Genomic DNA, 14,723 nt, shown 5'->3' on the forward strand with positions numbered 1-14,723 from the left:
ACAGAGGCCTCTTCAAGGGCCTGTGATCTGGACTTATCTCCCTAAAAAGAGCCCCTTATCTCTGTGGTGGACATCGCCAGTGGTCTCCAACTTACAGGTTTCTCAACAGTGAAGCATTGTGGGTACTCAGACATTCACTGGGGGCTCATCGGGTCTTTGTTATCCTTAATCAACATTGAGGCACCATGTATGTTCACATGGAGGGGACCTGTGAGGCTACATACATAGCACACATTAAGTACACCCAATTTCTGCCACTAGAAGGCAGGTCACGGCCTCTCACTAGTGGGCAGATGGCCACACACTCAAGCGGTTTTCACTACGCCTAGCAATCAAACTGTGAGGGAAACAACCTTTGCAATGCCACTTTTACAACGCACTACCATTACAACAAAACTTTTACAACGCAACATCCATTACAACGCATGCAATTACAACGCAACCATTACAACGCATGACACTACAACGCACACCACTACAACGCATGTCATTACAACTCAGTCATTACAACGCATACCATTACAACGCATAACATTACCATCCAACACTTACCCTACTGTTGCACCCCCTGGAGTTAGAATAGTAATTTTTACCCCTACACTATCCAACACTTACCCTACTGTTGCACCCTCTGGAGTTAGAATAGTAATTTTTACCCCTACACTATCCAACACTTACACTACTGTTGCACCCCCTGGAGTTAGAATAGTAATTTTTACCCCTACACTATCCAATACTTACCAAACATGCAATGTAATGTTATGCGTTGTAATGGGATGCGTTGTAAAGGTATTATGCGTTGTAATGGAATGTGTTGTAAATGTAGTTTTAAAAATTTAGTTGTAATGGCATGCGTTGTAATGGAATGCGTTGTAATGGATGTTGCGTTGTAAAAAATGCGTTGTAAAGGTATGCGTTGTAAAAGTGTGCGTTGTAACGTCATACATCCAAACTGTGAAGGGGGTCACAAAACTTATAATGCTGAAGATATTTTCTATGATGATTAATCTGAGGGGACTCTTGCTCTGTTTTTTTCCCTCCTGTGCAGGCAGTAGCATCTCAGCTTGTATCCTTGCACAGTGCTCTCTATGTGAAACTGCTCGTAACACACAGACTACCTCGGACCAGCTTCTCGCTGCATGCCAAGGAGGCCGGGGTCCCCTGCCTTTGTCAGTTCATAGAGTCCACACTGACCAACATCTGCAGCCTCTGACCTTTAAAACCATTGTGAGTGAAAACACTGTGTGCTGTGAAAGCATTAGAACCAAAACCTATCAACACTCCACGGGGATGTAGTTCCCTTCACCTCCTGTCACTGGTGTGGTAGCAGAATTCTGTTTTCATCTGAAATCATGTCCTCAATATTGTTTACCAAAATATCGCCCCATTGGAGTTAATCATAGAAAATGACTTGAGGAGACACAGATGGGAACTCTTTTGGGGAATACTTGCCTGCTGCTGGGCAGTAAATTCAGAATTAGTAGCACATAGCTGGAGCGAAGAGTGAAAATTCAGCTCTGTCGGTCACGGAGTGAGGTCAACGAAGAGGGTTGCCTGCTCAAGCGAAGCATCTCCTGGAAATCATTCAGATCTTGCCCTGCAACATGAAGAGTCTTCTCAAGAATGAATATGCAACCCACCAATCTCCAGAGGCATAATCAATTACATGTAGGATCTGGACATGAAAAATGTCAACTCAAAATAATACACCTCATGGGATGTATCTTTCCATGTACGCGTGTGTTGTATCACATAGACATTCTACCTCACTGCCTGCTTTATCCTAGCCACTGCCAACTCTTTATTGAAAGTCCATTTAGTCTATGGTTAAGTTTAAGATGTGGATTCTATAGTAAAGAACCTTCAGTTGGATTTCCAAATATGATGTGGTAATATGTCAACGCAGGGAGTATACTGAGGCAAAATAACAGGTCGACCCCAAAAATATTTCCCACCTGCGTCATACATTGCTTATCACCTTACACATGGTTGCACAAATTAGATAATTGATGACATCACTGACATCACATATGTAATCAGCAAATGCCACATCCTTTGACTGAAGGACACAACAGGCTGTCCTCTCTGGGCAGAAGGACTAAGAACTAGGAATGATCATTGTTTGTGTAACACCAACTCAGTTTTTATTTTGTGACATTGTTCAGCTGTGTCAAATTTATGGTATTTTTCCAGTGAAAACACAAACGCAGAAAAGAACAAACAAACACACTGTTGGAACCAGCACTTTCTGGTTGGCTGAAATGATGCCCCCAGCCAGGCAGATTCTACCGCTCCCATTAAGAGCGGGTGATTACACTTGCTGTATAACCTGTGCTCACCCATGGGTAGCTTGGCACTGAGCAGTCAGTCTGATCTCAGAGGCAATGTGTAAAGCAAAGGCACAGCAGTCACTCACAGTAAATACACTGATCATCACAAAAGAGACTGCACACAGGATGTATGTAAATAACATTTATATTCAACACACATATTCAGTCATTATAATATGAACATCGTCTACTTTTGGGCATAAAACACATTTGGAAATATTACTAGCAGTACGAGGCCCACTTGTATTGTTGTGATATTAATAGACACTGTGGACAGTTCCTAATCTAAACCCTCCCCCTCACAGAGAGAGAGTACCCTAATGCAGTGGTGTATGCTGGCCACCCCAGGCCCACCCTAGCAATAATGATAATACAATTCCACAAAGGTATAGGATGCACTCCGGGTTACAACAATATCAGAGTATGCATATACAAGAATCAAGAACACGTTTTAGCACCACCACGGGTCAGAGCCATGTGAGTAAACCCACAGACTATAGGAGAGGCAGTTCATGCACTCTGAAAGAAATTCGGCGTTTCAAATATTCCATTGTGTCCGAACCCATAGTCCACCACTTCCACTCACTCACACACCCTCACTCCGCACCGCAACACGGTGCAAGGAGGTATCATCAGCTCAGTCCGTATGGAACAGAACGGTCTTACACACACATAAGCACTCAGCACCCTAATGCAGTGCTACTGGTATCCAGCAAGTCAATGATAACACCGTGCAGACTCTGCATCTCTCCACCCTCTAGTTCACCCTGATTGCCCTATACCCCTGGATGGAAGGTAAGCAGATTTTCCTCCCGAATACTAGGCCGCATGCGGCGGAAGTCACACTTAGTCTGGGTCCTCGGGAAGCAGTTAGGTATATGTAACAAGTTTTAATTAGGAGGTAGACGTAAGCAAGGGGAGTTTAGCAGCCACTCTGGAAGTTCACCCTCTCAAAACACAGTACAGTCAAGCAGTCTCTTGATCCACTTCTGAACTGTCTCTGAAGCATTCCTTCAACCCAGTTAATCTCTCTCGCTACTCCCTAGCACCAAGATGTGTTCGGGAGGGGACAGGTATGGAGAGGGTAGTTGGTCCGCCATAAAGAGGGTAAAAATGGAACAACAGATTAATGGGGAGTAACACAGGCGAGTCTCTCGTTAGAAGGAGTCACTCTGAGCGGTACACTATGATCAGGGTCGTGCCCAGGCAATCCGGGTACAGTGTCTGGTGCTCATTGGTATGAGTCACACCAGACACTTTAGGTCTCAAACACGAAGAGTTGCAAATTCCATAACTCCCTGAAAATCAGACACAATGACCAGTGCAATGCGAGATTTGTTGCAACAGGCAATTCTGGTCACACACAATGAAGGGTTGCAAATTCCGTACCTCCCTGGAAAGGAGGCACCACGTCCAGTGCACGATGATACAGTTTACACCAGACCAGTCCAGTCACACACAGGTGCAAGTCCAGCAGACGCACATATGGTAGAATAAAGCACTACTGAGGGTACACCCCCACATCCAAGGGTCGGCGTGTCGCAAGAGAGAGATGCGGCACGATCGTTTAAATGGGCCACGTGGGGTCCTGCAACTGGTGAATCTACTCATCACCAACTAGATGCTTATGAGTGACAGAATCTCTGCAGTACAGGAACCATACGTCTTAGATGCAGGAAAGATTTCTGGGGCTCCACATCAGACAATCCTGTCTCAAGACACACGTCTTAATTCCACGCCCACACCTCACTACCAGTTGGGATTCAGTAGCTGATGTGGGCACTTGAGAGGGCACCACGCTTCAGATGTCACAGGTAAAGGTGTAGGTCCCTCACGGGAGATCTTTGATATCCCTAAGATCTCCAGGTGAACAGGAGGCCTGCCGATGGGCCTTTGGAGAGCACACTTCGGGGTGCCACACTTCAACAGGTCTGCGGCCCAGGCCAGCCACTATTCAGAAAGGGCACATGGTCCCCTACAATGGCAGTAATCCTCCATGTGTCAAAAGAGTCCTCTGGCAATGTGGACCACCCAGCCCTAGTTCTCCAGTCCTGCTTCTTCATAAGCGTATCTCCCCCTTTGCTGAGGGATGGCACCAGTAGTTATACTGTTGTGTGTCTTTGAAGTTAGGAGTTGTTTAAGGGGTTTTCCTTTGAACCACAGATGTCTCTCCTAAATTGTAGGCCTGTCTGCGTTGGGGCCGTGGAATGGAGATCTTAATCTTTAGTGGGGTTATGATCTGGCTGCGAGAGGCTAAGTGTCAAAACCTCTCCAATCTATCCCATCCAGCCCTCAAATGGCAGAGGTATTGTTGTTCTGCACCTCCAACCCCTGGTTTCCACCGCAGCCAGGTACCACAGCACACAAGACTCTTAGAGCATAAAAATGTCCATATTCTATAAGTGGAATTTCTAAGCGAGTGATGCCAAAACCCCCTTTACCACTGGGAATGGTTTGGCATGCCTATTCCATTGATAGGAAACTTCATGAGGCGGCTCCACTGCAATCCACTATTGCAGCCCGAAGTAATGTCAACCACTTCCCCATGTTAGCCTATGAAACAGCAAGCCGCATAGGTACTGAAAACACACCCTGGTATTTCTCAAAACCAGGCACATGTGCGCTTGTGCGCACACAGACCTTCTAATGGCAGGTTGGACACATAGTCTCCAGTGCCGGGTTTACTAATACGGATGTCAGTGCACACGCACCAGCCTGTGATGGCAGGCAGCACACACAATCACAGGCACCATCGGTGCAGGTGCGCACCTACTACGGCCTGCAATGGCAGGCTGCTCATGAGTTTAATCACAATAGATGCCCTTGCGCACACACTGGTCGGCAAGGACAGGCCGGGCACATGGCCTTACCCAGGCCCTAGGATCTTATGTGTGAGTGCACGCACACCACCCTGCCTGGACCCGCTGGACAAGGGAAGGCCCCTTGCAGGGGGGTTTGCGCACACCCAGCCTGTGATGGTGGACCGGGCACTTTGCCACTAGCACCCTGGGTGCAAGCACACTGACACAGGCTTTCAATGGCCGTCCTGACCCTGATGTGAGACACCGGGGATGCAGGAATGCCCTTATCGGCCCTCGATGGCAGGCTGCGAACCCATTCAAAATGCTATAAGTGCCAGGGCATATCCTTGAGCCTGCAACGGCAGACGGGACACGTATTCAAAACAGCATGAGGGCCGGTGCGCACACCCACAGGTGTGCGTGCGCAATCCCCGATCAGGGTTGGCAGACCGGCTCACGTTTCAGAAAACCAGGTCAGCGCCTCTTCCTAGCCTGTGTAAGAAGGCGCTCTCACTTAGACACTGCCTTGACAGTGAGGACATGATCAGAGCCCTGAGGCCACTCAAGAGAATGGGCAACACCACAGGAGTATCCTTTGGGAAAAGCTGAACTCCAAGGCAGGAGAAACTCCACGTAGGGCGTTCCTCACTACCTGGGCAGGGAATTTCCATATATACTCACCTGGCTTTCAGCCTACTACCTCCCCTGCCCCCTTCAGGGCTTCCCTGGGGGGTTGCCATCATGGTATGGGATAACCCACTCAGGGTTGGCTGAGGCGCAAGTGATGCCAACCTAGGCTTGTGTACAATGACAGACCTGATACATAGTTGACAGACTATCTGGTGGTGGCACACTTAGTGCCAGGGCTGGACTGGTTACCGGGCAGTTTGGAATGCTGCTGAGCTGGGGCTGATTTCGTTGATGGGGACGTGCGTGTACTAAACAAAATTTGTTTTGCTTTCATTGTTTCGAAGCACACGCAGGTCTCGATGAACGAAATCAGCCCCCACTGCAATTAAATCAGCCCCCAGTTCGGCAGCATCCCAAACTGCCGGGTAGTCAGTCCGGCCCTGCTTAGTGCTATGTCCCACTACTAACCAGTGCCCTACCCACCCCAGGTATGTGGTGTACCTGGTTAAGGGGTGTATGGAGGTGTGGTACGGAAACCCATCGCATACACACCCCCTGCCTAATGCAGGTAGGTGGGCACGTGCATCTTCCCTCTGCAGTACAGGGGGAAGGTGCCCAGATTCTTACGGTCATGCTGCGAGAGTCGGCAAAGACTAGGAGGAGAAAGCAAAAAATGTTGAGGTAAATTCACCTTAGAAGGGTCATGTCCAGCACACACATATACCACTTCATTATTTTTGTAATTTTGCTCACATCTTTAAAAGACAGTCTGAGTGACATTCCATGCTGAATACACTAATGACTTGGTTAGTGAGATCCGCACACAAAAGAAGTATCAACAGCTGCTCAGCTGCTCACTCATTCCCTAATTCACAGACAGTGCATGCATACCAGAGAGGGTTTTCCATGTCCATGGTATTCTGGATAGTGTCAAAAAGAGACTCTGTTGCCTTCTGTTGTAAAGTAGCCTTTCTGAGGCCCTGCTCGTAAGAGTGCCAAGATTAGTGTCAAATCTCCTTATGTGAAGATTTATGCAGGTCACCTCAGTAGCATAATTCAAGAAGATGTGAGACAGGCACAAAGGAATATCCTAATGTGTTTGCCCCCTGAATAGCGAAACCACAATGTCGATGGGGCACAATATCGAGGATAGAATATAAAAAATAAAATATTGACAAGTAAGCAAGTCTATATTTTCTATACCTAAATTCACTTATATGTACCTATGTGGTACCTATATCTTCAAGGTATGTAGATGTGGAGTTAGGAATACTATGTCTATACTTGCCAATGTGCACTTATCTTCTGAAATGTTGTTCCTTGATTTTAATGAACCACAGTATTGTTGGTGTTGATGTTCAGTAGTACAACCAAACTAAGGAGCTCATTTATTTCCTGCTGAAACATTAACTTAACGTGGGATACCTTTTCCTTTAATGCTCCAAATTGCCTGCATTTAACACCAAAACCATCTGCTATTATCACCAGCAAAAAGCTGGTAGTAAGTGCATCAGACAAATGTGAAAATGTGGTGTTACCGTACATTAAGCCTAATTTTCTCTACATGAAACGGTATCAGGAGTTACATCCACTGGTGGTTTAACTCCTGATGTAGTGCTGTGCTGCGAATGAGCAGCTGAGGAGAGAACACAATGTTGCATCATGCAGGGAACTACAGATGCACAGTGGTTATTCCTGTTTACTGGAAGAAGACCCCAGATTTACGACAGTGCTCAAGTTTTGATGATGGAAATAGTGGCCACATATTCAAGTATCTAGATGATGGGGAAGTGGATGTTTGATGTAGACGAATGAATATTGAGGGATTTCACAATTTGTGCCTTCCCCAGCATTTCACATCTTCTTGTGAACCCGGGTAACCAGGGCTGGCTTTAGAGCAGTGCGACTGGTGCGGTCACACTGGGCGCTGACCCGTGGAGGCGGCGCTGACCTCAGGGGGGCACTGTGTTTAGCAATAACTTATGAGAGGAGGGGCACTTTTGCCCGGTGGTAGTGAGAGAATCTGAAGAGTCAGTCATGGGGTGTAGGGTGCCAAAAATGATTGTTGCACCAGGCGCCACCAGCACTAAAGCCGGCCTTGCGGGTACCTAATCCTTTCTTAGACTTACGTTAAGAACCATAAGTACTCAAGTTTCAATAACAAGCTTATCCTCTGAGTACTGTGTAAAATGAGTGTGTCTGTCTCAGCCGGTCCCAGATTAATGTACTACACCATTCTAGGTCTTAATACATTCCTACTAACGTAATCTCAAACATCAACTATGATGACATAGTCTGCCTCAGTGAGGAAGTTAAGGGATGCAAAGGATGGTATGGTTGTTTGAAGGGACTATCCAGTATTTGTTTCAATAAACTTTATTCGGTTTACATACTAGAAAACAATAAAAAGTTACAATTCTTCTATAAAAATGTACAAAGCACATAATACATTACTGGACGTACAATACAAATATTCCTATTTATATACAAAGATTATTGGAGTAAAAAGGACATCACATTGTTTCAATTTAAAAATTAGTTCATAAAATGCAGCAGCCAAGTCTTTAAGGGTTCCAGACATTTTCTGTACCTTAGGGAACATTTCAGACTATCCAGTGAGTGATGACACATCTCAAAACCCAGCTGACATTTTCAAACAAACCAATTGTCTAAAATACCCATGGTCATTGTTAGCGATGCACGGCAGCAATAAAGGGAATGGCTGTTTTGTCTGCACAGGGCTCCTTTAAAAAATGTCTCCCTCCTCCTTGTGATGGATATCCTCCTTCTCTTGGTGTCAAAGTAGAGAAGATAGGCTAGCTTGTGGGAGGCTAGCATGGGGAGAACAAGATGTTGTTACCTCAAATTCATGGACTGCAATTGCAATAAGGAGGCTCACTATCCTAACAATTCTTTCTAGTGTGCAGAATAAATCCCCTGTCCTCCCCTACTCTGCCTCCAAGAAGGTTTTCAAATACCAGCAGTGTGGCACCATGCTGCCCTCATGAAAATATGATACAAGTGTGAACTGCGTTCCAACACACAGGAACTACCAGTAGTGTGGCCAGTTAGTCATGGGCCTAGTCAAGTGTAAAGAAGTTAATGAGGCCCTCTGTTGCTGTTTGAATTGCAAACTGCAGCAGTAATGAGGGTTGAATGGGCCCATGGGCCTCTGGATCCAGGAGCACTGCACCGGCTCCTGCACCAAAGAAAGCTATGCTTCTGGGAGGTACTGCCTGTCACCAAGTTCTTCAGAAACAATAACACTACTTATTCATGAGTTTGAAAAGTTTGACAATCTCCATATAAATGTTTGAATGTGTTTTGCTACCTGTCTTCTGTGGCTCATAAGACTGCCCTGGATCTAAATGACTGTGTTTTAAATAAAAGATGATAAATAATTCTGCTTCCTGTGCTTTTGTCTTTTTTAGATCTTGCCTCGCGGATTTAGCATGCTGCCATGCTTTTGAAATATAGAAAAATTGTTTATCCCAGTAGCCTGAAGGGCAGTTTGTCTTATTGCTTCAATGTATGGCTACTTCTTGTTTGCGATACACTGTAACTCGGATCTTCCTCTCTGTCCGAGATCCACCTGGTCTGCGCTTCATTTCCTCAGCACAGTTTGGTACTTCCGCTGCGCTTCATCTGAAGTGACGCATGGGCGGGAGGATAAAACATTTTCTGATGAGCGAACAAGAATGTTCAATTCTATTAAGGACACGAAAATGAGAATTATCCTTCTCTTACTTTATTGACCAAAACACAGTAGCCACTCAAAATACAGTAACCATATAGACTTAATTTTCCATAAATCAGTGCCATAACAACAGTATTCCGCGCACCAATCAAGGCTCTCCCAGTTTTATAAGACTTGCTGCCGCCACAGCCCTTCCTCTTCCTTTGCAAGTCTCCTAGCATAACTTGGAACTGAAAACTTCAACTATAGGTGTGGCCTTTTTCAGAACGCTCAATTCTGTTTGCTGTTAAAACCTGCCAATGATATAAAAATAAAAACATAACCATAACACCTCACAATTATAGCAACTGCAACTAGAGTGGGCAAAAGCAGATGAATAACAATTGCGATCAATTAATCAATTAAAAATAGAATTGAAATTCTTGACGCTCTTGCTACAAAATGTTTTGGAAACAAGGCTACATATTGCACCTGAGACCCCTCTGCTGGCATCCAATACTAAAATGGCATCCGGAACGCTGTGGAATGGACTTGCCATTCCATGGGGTCCATAAGGTCGAGCCACTTGGACATCCCCATCCTAACATCTGCTCAGAGTACAATAACCCTTTTAAAGGTGAATAATCTGGAGCGGTTGTGAGGCTCCATCGTGAAGAGGGCTTTCAAGGATTGACAGAATGGATGACTCCACAATACCCACAATCCTTTCAAAGATTCTCAAAGAGACTGTCTGAGACAAAAGAGCCTGTTTCAGTTCCTTCTTGATGGAGTTAACTGCTGCACTGGCAACCTCAGCTGGGCCTGTACTGAGTCGGCCTGGAGTCCCAGAGACTTAAGGCAGTGAGATTGAATCAGAGTCGATTTTGAGACATTGCAGTAACTGAATTGTTCAGAATAGGTGGAGCACAACTCTGTCTCGATCTTGATCCATTATTGTGACAGCATCTAGATAGATGATCAGTTTTGCACCTCTCTCCCTAAGTGTCACGACCACCAGTCTCAAATGTTTGGTGAAACGCCATGGAGCTGCCGACAGACCGAAAGAAAGGACGGTGAGCCCGTACCAATTCGGGCCCCAATGAACTTGCAGAAATCGTTAGTGAGGAGGGAATATTGGCACGTAAGGTAGGCATCTTTCAAATCTAATCTGACTAACTAGTCTTTCACCTGAAGTAAATCCTGCAGGAGGTGTATGCCTTCCATTTTAAAGTCACAGTATACCACTCATGTGTTGAACTGTTTGAGATCCAGCACCAACCTGTAACCACCACCCTTCTTCTGCACTAAGACAATAGTACTGATGAAACCTGTAAGGTGAGGTTGAGAGGGAACAATCTCCTTTTTGTGTAAGAACTCCTGAATTTTGATCTCTATAAAAAACCTTTCTGGTTGGGATAAATGGAGGGGGTTGTTGAGTATCTTGCCTAGGAGATTCATAAAACGTCTGCTTGTATCCCTGCACTGTCTCCAAAACCCACGGATAATTTGTGATTTTCTGCCAATTGTGAAGAAAGTGACGCACCTTGCCCCTCAAAATTATGTCGGACCCTGAGATGATATTTACCTGAATAGGAGGTGGCAGTAGTTCCTTTAGCTCTGCTGCAGTAGCTGTTCCTGTGGAAACTGCTCCGGCACCCGCTAGCTTTGGAGGGAAAGAAAGTATTTTTTCTGTGGCGTGAGACCAATCTCTTCTTCCTCTGGGGTGGAAACATCTCGAGGAGGCCTACACATAGTTGCATGCCAGCACTCGACCTTGAAAGTGCTCTGCCTTGGCAAAAAGGCAATTGTGGAATACTTTCTTCAGGGATGACTGAGCCTTGTCGAGAGCTGAGCAGATCAAAACACATTTTCACAGGTCTTTCATGAAGTTGTTACTGAAAATCAGGCCACTGGCCAACAGCCATGCTTCAGAGAGGGCAAGCTCTGATAACCTAGGGTCAATGTGCATCAAAATAGATCGGTGCCATTGTGATGAAAAGGTGCAATTAGCATTGCCTAGTAAGCATATCAAATGTTGGGTCCATCCAATGAGAGTATCCCTTTTTGGGGTTCTAGGAGAATTTTTTCATGAAGACCACCATATTCTAATCGATTTAGGGTGTGTCTGCGATTTTCTCCATCTGAGAGGGATGGGGACATTTGCCTTGTTATTTTCCCCAAACTTCTTTTTTGAAGCCCTTACGTAAGCACGGCTGGACGTAGTCAGTCACCTCCTCGAAAGGGAACCATTCTGTCGACCTGGCAATCTGTTCTGGATCAAAACCCCAAATTCTGCTTTGAGCATCAGAATTAGGCTCTCCGCTTACATAGTGGGTTTTTGTGCTGACTGCTGGAGTTCCTCTTGGGATAGGTTGGATCTGGAAGACTGTGAGGAGGAGTCCCTTTTTCTCTCCCCCCCTATGGACCTGGGGGTGAGGCGCTCCATACCTGCGGTCTAGAACGATATTCTGAAAGATTGTCTCTAGTGTTTGCGATTGCAGCCATTTAGGAGCATATTAGAAGATGCAGACATGGCAGAGTTATATGCCAATTTTATGTCCAAACATTAATGAGGCTGAGTTCCCGAAGGCTGTATCGTTTTAGGGGTTTTGTAAAAGGGCGAAGAGCTAGCACCAGTGCTCTAATAACAGACTCCTACACTGAGTTATCCAGTGCTTACAGCAATTGCTACTCAATATGATAATCAGAGGGTGGCCTTTATATTCATCATAGCCCTCATATTCGTCAGGGTGGAATTTTGCGCTGCTGCTCTTTTTAATCCACTTAATAGCTGATTACAAGCTCTATTTTTAAAACTGTATCTGTAGCGCAAAAGTGCATTTATTTACTGTTTATCACTGGGCATTGGGCTCGGGCTTTGTCTTACCTGATTACTTCGCTCTAGACCCCGTTCCGCCCCGGCAGTGTGCCGTTTGTGCGGAGGGTCGCTGTACTGAGCACCACTTCTTGCCCTCACACCACTTCCGCCCTGCCCCGCCATCTTGCAGGTTAGCGGTTTAGTGGCCACAATACTATGGCTATATCTTGCGCGACAGCTGCCTCGCATTCTGACAAATGCGGCGATTGAGGCTGCGGGCGTGGGATTGCGCTGCTGCTCTTTTTAATCCACTTAATAGCCGATTACAAGCTCTATTTTTAAAACTGTATCTGTAGCGCAAAAGTGCATTTCTGATGAGCGAACAAGAATGTTCAATTCTATTAAGGACACGAAAATGAGAATTATTCTTCTCTTACTTTATTGACCAAAACACAGCAGCCACTCAAAATACAGTAACCATATAGACTTAATTTTCCATAAATCAGTGCCATAACAACAGTATTCCGCGCACCAATCAAGGCTCTCCCAGTTTTATAAGACTTGCTGCCGCCACAGCCCTTCCTCTTCCTTTGCAAGTCTCCTAGCATAACTTGGAACCGAAAACTTCAACTATAGGTGTGGCCTTTTTCAGAACGCTCAATTCTGTTTGCTGTTAAAACCTGCCAATGATATAAAAATAAAAACATAACCATAACACCTCACAATTATAGCAACTGCAACTAGAGTGGGCAAAAGCAGATGAATAACAATTGTGATCAATTAATCAATTAAAAATAGAATTGAAATTCTTGACGCTCTTGCTACAAAATGTTTTGGAAACAAGGCTACATATTGCCCCTGAGACCCCTCTGCTGGCATCCAATACTAAAATGGCATCCGGAACGCTGTGGAATGGACTTGCCATTCCATGGGGTCCATAAGGTCGAGCCACTTGGACATCCCCATCCTAACATCTGCTCAGAGTACAATAACCCTTTTAAAGGTGAATAATCTGGAGCGGTTGTGAGGCTCCATCGTGAAGAGGGCTTTCAAGGATTGACAGAATGGATGACTCCACAATACCCACAATCCTTTCAAAGATTCTCAAAGAGACTGTCTGAGACAAAAGAGCCTGTTTCAGTTCCTTCTTGATGGAGTTAACTGCTGCACTGGCAACCTCAGCTGGGCCTGTACTGAGTCGGCCTGGAGTCCCAGAGACTTAAGGCAGTGAGATTGAATCAGAGTCGATTTTGAGACATTGCAGTAACTGAATTGTTCAGAATAGGTGGAGCACAACTCTGTCTCGATCTTGATCCATTATTGTGACAGCATCTAGATAGATGATCAGTTTTGCACCTCTCTCCCTAAGTGTCACGACCACCAGTCTCAAATGTTTGGTGAAACGCCATGGAGCTGCCGACAGACCGAAAGAAAGGACGGTGAGCCCGTACCAATTCGGGCCCCAATGAACTTGCAGAAATCGTTAGTGAGGAGGGAATATTGGCACGTAAGGTAGGCATCTTTCAAATCTAATCTGACTAACTAGTCTTTCACCTGAAGTAAATCCTGCAGGAGGTGTATGCCTTCCATTTTGAAGTCACAGTATACCACTCATGTGTTGAACTGTTTGAGATCCAGCACCAACCTGTAACCACCACCCTTCTTCTGCACTAAGACAATAGTACTGATGAAACCTGTAAGGTGAGGTTGAGAGGGAACAATCTCCTTTTTGTGTAAGAACTCCTGAATTTTGATCTCTATAAAAAACCTTTCTGGTTGGGATAAATGGAGGGGGTTGTTGAGTATCTTGCCTAGGAGATTCATAAAACGTCTGCTTGTATCCCTGCACTGTCTCCAAAACCCACGGATAATTTGTGATTTTCTGCCAATTGTGAAGAAAGTGACGCACCTTGCCCCTCAAAATTATGTCGGACCCTGAGATGATATTTACCTGAATAGGAGGTGGCAGTAGTTCCTTTAGCTCCGCTGCAGTAGCTGTTCCTGTGGAAACTGCTCCGGCACCCGCTAGCTTTGGAGGGAAAGAAAGTATTTTTTCTGTGGCGTGAGACCAATCTCTTCTTCCTCTGGGGTGGAAACATCTCGAGGAGGCCTACACATAGTTGCATGCCAGCACTCGACCTTGAAAGTGCTCTGCCTTGGCAAAAAGGCAATTGTGGAATACTTTCTTCAGGGATGACTGAGCCTTGTCGAGAGCTGAGCAGATCAAAACACATTTTCACAGGTCTTTCATGAAGTTGTTACTGAAAATCAGGCCACTGGCCAACAGCCATGCTTCAGAGAGGGCAAGCTCTGATAACCTAGGGTCAATGTGCATCAAAATAGATCGGTGCCATTGTGATGAAAAGGTGCAATTAGCATTGCCTAGTAAGCATATCAAATGTTGGGTCCATCCAATGAGAGTATCCCTTTTTGGGGTTCTAGGAGAATTTTTTCATGAAGACCACCAT

General features: G+C 45.4%; 1 protein-coding gene across 3 annotated transcripts in view; it reads left to right on the forward strand.

Annotated features, from left to right (window-relative positions):
• Nucleotides 1-9,162, forward strand: part of LOC144756276 (transmembrane protein 268-like) — a 112,772-nt gene extending 103,610 nt beyond the window's left edge. For all 3 annotated transcript variants that reach the window (XM_078645934.1, XM_078645936.1, XM_078645935.1), the window contains one exon: nucleotides 1,049-9,162. In XM_078645934.1, coding sequence (XP_078502060.1) covers nucleotides 1,049-1,213 — 165 coding nt within the window. In that variant the 3' untranslated portion in view covers nucleotides 1,214-9,162. The remainder of the gene's footprint in view (nucleotides 1-1,048) is intronic.
• Nucleotides 9,163-14,723: the final 5,561 nt, after the last annotated feature.

This window comes from Lissotriton helveticus, chromosome 5_1, assembly GCF_964261635.1.
Source record: "Lissotriton helveticus chromosome 5_1, aLisHel1.1, whole genome shotgun sequence".
NCBI lineage: Eukaryota > Metazoa > Chordata > Amphibia > Caudata > Salamandridae > Lissotriton > Lissotriton helveticus.